Source organism: Sapajus apella, unplaced genomic scaffold (genome assembly GCF_009761245.1).
Source record: "Sapajus apella isolate SASKATOON/1434 unplaced genomic scaffold, GSC_monkey_1.0 scaffold96, whole genome shotgun sequence".
Taxonomy (NCBI): domain Eukaryota; kingdom Metazoa; phylum Chordata; class Mammalia; order Primates; family Cebidae; genus Sapajus; species Sapajus apella.
In genome coordinates, this window is record NW_022437036.1 from 1,866,038 (window position 1) to 1,871,965 (window position 5,928).

Sequence of the window (5,928 nt, forward strand, 5' to 3'; positions counted from 1 at the left end):
ATTAACCGCCTGTCTGACACACAGCTCTCCATTAACCGCCTGTCTGAGGCGTTGAAGATATCCTCTTCCAAGAGGCTGTAGCTGGGGTTTCCTCTTGGTCATGCGGACGTCTTTGGCTTTTATCTTCTGCAGGAGACTTGCCGCTGTCAGTGTGGGTGCGCCCCTGCCCTGTATCTTTCTTCTTTTCTGCTCAATGTTTCCTTTCCTGACTTTGGCAAATTAGAACAAGAAAATTGCTTTGATTGTGGTCTGTGTGTTTGCTTCTGCTATTGTTTCCTATCTGGGGAGGGTGTGCAAGTTCTCTTTCTGTGTTCTAGTCTGACTAGTGGTTACTCTTACATTTTTTTTTTTCCAAGACAGAGTCTCGCTCTGTCACCCAGGCCGGAGTGCAGTGGCGCAGTCTTGGCTCGCTGCAACCTCCACCTCCCAGGTTCCAGCGATTCTCCTGCCTCGGCCTCCCGAGTAGCTGGGATTTCAGGCACACACCACCACACCTGGCTAATTTTTGTATGTTTAGTAGAGACGGAGTTTCACCACATTGGCCAGGCTGGTCTTGAGCTCCTGACCTCAGGTGATCTGCCCACCTCGGCCTCCCAAAGTGCTGGGATCACAGGCATGAGCCACTTCACCCGGCCCCTCTTACACTTTTGACAGGTATTGAACCTTTACTTTTCTATCGGTCACAAAAGCTGAGGCGTGTTCACGGCCCTCCTTTCACGCGTGAGTGAAGACATTGGATGGACTCTGTCTTCTTCCCAGTTACTGACGCGGTTTCTAGAGAAACTAGAATTTGCCTTGCAGCTTGTTAGGATTTTGTTCGTGCATTTTCTTCGTGTTGACGCTTGCAGCTAACTTGGAATCCACATTACAGATAACTGATGAAGCTTTCCATAGTCGGCCTGGCTTGCTTGCCCGCCACCGTTTTCCCAAAAGGCCACCTCTCCCTTGTTGGGATTTTTACTCTTTCAGTTTCTAGTTAGTGTCATGTAAAAGTGTAAGAAAACGAGTTTGTGGAGAGGGAAGCTTTGCCAGGAGCAGCGGGCTGGGGCTTGCAGGGCATCTGAGACCCCCTGCCTGTCCCCACCCTCCAGACTGCGACTGCAGCGCGGCAGGGACCCAGGGCAACGCCTGCCGGAAGGACCCGCGTGTAGGACGCTGCGTGTGCAAACCCAACTTCCAGGGCACCCATTGTGAACTCTGTGCACCAGGGTTCCACGGACCAGGCTGCCAGCGTGAGTCCCTGGTCCCTGCTCACCCCCACCCGTGCTCAAGGCGGCCACCAGGGGCCTGGTGCCTCTGACCCTCTGACCAAGCATGTTGGCCGCCCTTCCCTGCAGCCTGCCAGTGTTCCAGCCCCGGAGTGGCCGATGACCGCTGTGACCCCGACACAGGCCGGTGCAGGTGCCGGGCAGGCTTCGAGGGGGCCATGTGTGATCGCTGTGCCCCTGGCTACTTCCACTTCCCTCTCTGCCAGTGTGAGTGGCACCTCTCCACGTGGGCATGGGTGGGGGAGGCCTACAGGCCTGGCCTGCCATGACGCCCTCTCTGCCCTGCAGTGTGCAGCTGCAGCCCCGCAGGAACCCTGCCTGAGGGCTGTGACGAGGCTGGCCACTGCCCATGCCGGCCTGGGTTTGCTGGACCTCACTGTGACCGCTGCCACCCTGGCTACCATGGTTTCCCCAACTGCCAAGGTGGGCAGAGGACCAGGGCAGGAAGGTGCCCGGCCACCCACATGGCACCAGGGCCTGACCCCATTGTCCCCCCACAGCCTGCACCTGCGACCCCCGGGGAGCCCTGGACCAGCTCTGTGGGGTAGGTGGTGTGTGCCACTGCCGCCCCGGCTACACGGGCACCGCCTGCCAGGAATGCAGCCCTGGCTTCCACGGCTTCCCCAGCTGTGTCCGTGAGTGCCCAGGGAGGAAGCGGGGGCAGCGGGGGTGGTCCCCACCGCGTACCCACACTCTATCCTTGTTCACAGCCTGCCACTGCTCCGCCGAAGGCTCCCTGCACGCGGCCTGTGACCCCCGGAGTGGGCAGTGCAGCTGCCGGCCCCGTGTGACAGGGCTGCGGTGTGACGCGTGTGTGACTGGCGCCTACAACTTCCCCTACTGCGAAGGTGAGCGGGCAGGTGGCTGTGTGCACCAGGTGCCATGCCTGTCTGAGGGTCTGTGTGCTGTTCGCACGCTGCCTTCCCGTGACCCTGTTCATGTGTGTGTCTGTGGGTCTGTGTGCTGTTCACACACTGCCTTCCTGTGACCCTGTCATGTGCAGCCATGTGCTGTGTGTACTGCGACTGCGTCCACATGCTCTGTGTTTGTACATTGTCCTCACGCTGTGCAGACGTGTCTGTGTACTGCCCGTGTCTGTGCACGTGCATCTGTGTCTGTCCTGTTTCATGAGGGTGCACGTGTGGATCACGTTCCATAGCGTGGGTGCGTGTGTCATGTGTTTTTGTGAGTGGGTGTGCATTACGTGTTCTGTAAGTGTGTGTGTGGTGTTTCGTGAGCATGGGTGTGTGTGTCGTGCATTTCATGAGTGTGGCTGCATTATGTTTTGTCAGCGTGTGTGTGTGTGTCACACATTTCGTGACCGTGGCTGGTTTCTTGCATGTTTTGTGAGCGTGGGTGTGTGTGTCGTGCGTTTCATGAGTGTGGCTGCATTTGTTGTGTTTCATGAGCATGGGTGTGTGTGTTGTGTGTTTCCTGAGTGTGGCTGCGTTTGTTGTGTTTCATGAGCATTGGTGTGTGTGTTGTGTTTCATGAGCATGGGTGTGTGTGTTGTGTGTTTCCTGAGTGCGGCTGCGTTTGTTGTGTTTCGTGAGTGTGGGTGTGTGTGTTGTGTGTTTCCTGAGTGTGGCTGTGTTTGTTGTGTTTCATGAGCATGGGTGTGTGTGTTGTGTTTCGTGAGCGTGGGTGTGTGTGTTGTGTTTCCTGAGTGTGGCTGCATTTGTTGTGTTTCGTGAGCGTGGGTGTGTGTGTTGTGTGTTTCCTGAGTGTGGCTGCATTTGTTGTGTGTTTTGGGAGGGCATATGTGTGTCGTGCATTTCCTGAGTGCGGGTGCGTGTGTGTGTGTTCCCTCAGGGGCGTGTGCATGTGTTCATGCATGCGTAGTGGGTGAATGCTTGTGTGTGTCCGTATGCTTGTTCCCGTGTCACTCGCTGTGTGTGCAGTGTCCATGGTATCCTGCGCAGGGCCGCTGGCACGCGTGCCCATGAGCAGGTGCTGCGTGGTGGTGTGGCATGCACGTGGTTCTGCAAGAGGCGGAGAAGTGTGTTTCCACGTCCAGGTGGGTGGGAGGCGCCGTGCTGCCCCTCGGCTCCTGTGGGGCCGTGGGTTCTGGCCTGGGACGCCCTCGGCCTGCAGGGCTGGTCACTGGGGAATGACCAAGGCTCACTCGTCTCCACAGCTGGTTCCTGCCACCCTGCAGGTCTGGCCCCGGTGGATCCTGCCCTTCCTGAGGTGAGCCCAAGTCTGCCTGTGGGTGGGCGGTAGGCAGGGACTCAGGCCAAATTCAGAGTCCCAAGCCTGGTGAGACGAGGGCTTCATGCCTGCTGCTCCGTTGCCATGGCAACCCCAGGGCCTTCTGCTCCCTGGGCTGGTCCTCACTGCGGGTGACTGCCATGAGCAGGGTGGGGGCAGGTGAGGGGCCTTAGCCACCCTCACTACCCCTTGTCAGGGCTCCATGCCTGAGGTTTATGGGTGGGAGAGCAAGGGTCTACTCTGACCGGCAGTCTTGTCCTCTCTCAGGCACAGGCTCCCTGTATGTGCCGGGCTCACGTGGAGGGGCCAAGCTGTGACCGCTGCAAACCTGGGTTCTGGGGACTGAGCCCCAGCAACCCCAAAGGCTGCACCCGTGAGTGTGCCCTGGAGGGAATGTCGGGGTATTGGATTCCTGGGGGGCTGGAGTCTCTGAGTGTGCTCAGGAGGGGATGTTGGGGTGTGGGGTTCCTGGAGGGCTGGAGTCTGTGAGTGTGCTCTGGAGAGAGCGTTGGGGTCTGGGGTTCCTGGGGGAGCCTGGACTCTGAGTGTGCTCTGGAGGTGGTGTTGGCATACAGGGGTTCCTCGGGGGGCTGGAACCTATGAGTGTGCCCTGGAGGAAGTATTGGGGTGCAGGGATTCCTCTGGGGGGTTGGAGCTGGGCTCTCCTGCCCCGCCAAGCATCTGAGTTCCGCTCCGCCTTCCCCAGGCTGCAGCTGCGACCCCAGGGGCACGCTGGGTGGAGTTGCTGAGTGCCAGCCAGTGAGTCTGGGGACTGAGGTGTAGGGGATTTGGGGGCAGGCGGGTCTGGCCGCTCCTCTGCCCCACCTCACCTTCTCCCTCGGCTCCCAGGGCAGCGGCCAGTGCTTCTGCAAGCCCCACGTGTGCGGCCAGGCCTGCTCAGCCTGCAAGGACGGCTTCTTTGGACTGGATCAGGCTGACTACTTCGGCTGCCGCAGTGAGTGTCCACCGCTCCGCGCAGACCTCTGCCCTGCCTCCCCTCACTTCACACTGGGGAACCGAGGCCTGGAGGGACAGATGCAGCCTGGGCAGCATGAGGCCCGGGTGCTGGACGGCTGCCCCTTGGTGCCTGGCCAGCCCATGCCGGGTGCGGGACAGGAGGTGCGGTCCCTCTCCCTGTCCTGCCCCTGGGCAGCAGCACTAACAAATCCCAGCGCCCGAGCCCGAGCCCAAGCCCTGACTCCACCGCCCAGAGAGCCCCAGGCAGGCATCTCAGCCTGGCTGTGAGGGCCCCTGTGAGCAGGGGCCTGAGGGGCTATCGGAGGGCCCCCGAGGCTGGGTGGGAACTGGGCAGCCTCTGACCTCCCACCTTCCCCACAGGCTGCCGATGTGACATTGGCGGTGCACTGGGCCCGAGCTGTGAACCGAGGACAGGCGCCTGCCTGTGCCGCCCCAACACCCAGGGCCCCACCTGCAGCGAGTGAGTCCCCTTTTCCCACTGGTTGGAGGGGAGCGGGGCAGGCAGCTTGTCCTCCGGGACTCTCACTGTGGGCTCACATCAGGCCTCACCCTCCCTGGGGATCCGGGGCATCTGTGCAGGGCCAGGCAGGATGGCCGGGCTGCACCTGACCAGCCCCTGCCGTGGCCAGGCCTGCAAGGAACCATTACCTCCCTGACCTGCACCACCTGCGCCTGGAGCTGGAAGAGGCCACCACGCCCGAGGGCCACGCCGTGCGCTTTGCTTTCAACCCCCTCGAGTTCGAGAACTTCAGCTGGAGGGGCTACGCACAGATGGCGCCCGTCCAGGTGGGTGCCATGCTCCCCACCCAGGCTCAGTGTGGAAGTGGAGCCAGGTGTGGCTGGCAGGGAGGGGTGGGCAGGCCCTGCAGGGCCCAGGCCTCAGGCTGGCAGTGGCCGGGAGAGTGACCTGACACTTCTTGGACACCCAGCCCCGGATCGTGGCCAGGCTAAACCTGACGTCCCCTGATGTTTTCTGGTTCATCTTCCGATATGTCAACCGGGGGTCCACGAGCGTGAGTGGGCGGGTCTCTGTGCAAGAGGAGGGCAGGTCGGCCACCTGCGCCAACTGTGAGTGGGGTCCCTGGGCTGAACCCCCAAACCCCTCCACCCTTCTCTGGGTCATGTGGGTGGTAGGACCGACCTATCCCCCACCCTGTAGGGCATGCAGCCTGGGGGGTGTCCCAAAGAGCTGGGCTCAGGAGTCTCACACCCCACCTCCCCAGGCACAGTGCAGAGCCAGCCCGTGGCCTTCCCACCTAGCACAGAACCTGCCTTCATCACCGTGCCCCAGAGGGGCTTTGGAGACCCCTTTGTGCTGAACCCTGGCCCCTGGGCCCTGATTGTGGAGGCCGAAGGGGTGCTCCTGGTGAGGCGAGGGCCGGAGTGCAGGCTGGGGGCAGGGTTGGGGGGCTGGGGGCAGGGCCGGGGGGGGGGGGGGGGGGGGGTGGGGGCGGGGGGGGGGGGGGGGGGG

At 61.5% G+C, this 5,928-nt stretch overlaps 1 protein-coding gene across 2 annotated transcripts in view; it reads left to right on the forward strand.

Moving 5' to 3' along the window:
* LAMA5 (laminin subunit alpha 5) overlaps positions 1 to 5,928 on the forward strand; it is a 61,337-nt gene that overhangs the window by 25,942 nt on the left and 29,467 nt on the right. For both annotated transcript variants that reach the window (XM_032257102.1, XM_032257103.1), the window contains exons 12-24: positions 1,092 to 1,232; positions 1,338 to 1,475; positions 1,557 to 1,691; positions 1,769 to 1,903; positions 1,979 to 2,116; positions 3,406 to 3,458; positions 3,747 to 3,852; positions 4,186 to 4,238; positions 4,329 to 4,434; positions 4,818 to 4,917; positions 5,087 to 5,243; positions 5,387 to 5,525; positions 5,681 to 5,823. In XM_032257102.1, the coding sequence (XP_032112993.1) occupies positions 1,092 to 1,232; positions 1,338 to 1,475; positions 1,557 to 1,691; positions 1,769 to 1,903; positions 1,979 to 2,116; positions 3,406 to 3,458; positions 3,747 to 3,852; positions 4,186 to 4,238; positions 4,329 to 4,434; positions 4,818 to 4,917; positions 5,087 to 5,243; positions 5,387 to 5,525; positions 5,681 to 5,823 (1,544 nt within the window). The remainder of the gene's footprint in view (positions 1 to 1,091; positions 1,233 to 1,337; positions 1,476 to 1,556; positions 1,692 to 1,768; positions 1,904 to 1,978; positions 2,117 to 3,405; positions 3,459 to 3,746; positions 3,853 to 4,185; positions 4,239 to 4,328; positions 4,435 to 4,817; positions 4,918 to 5,086; positions 5,244 to 5,386; positions 5,526 to 5,680; positions 5,824 to 5,928) is intronic.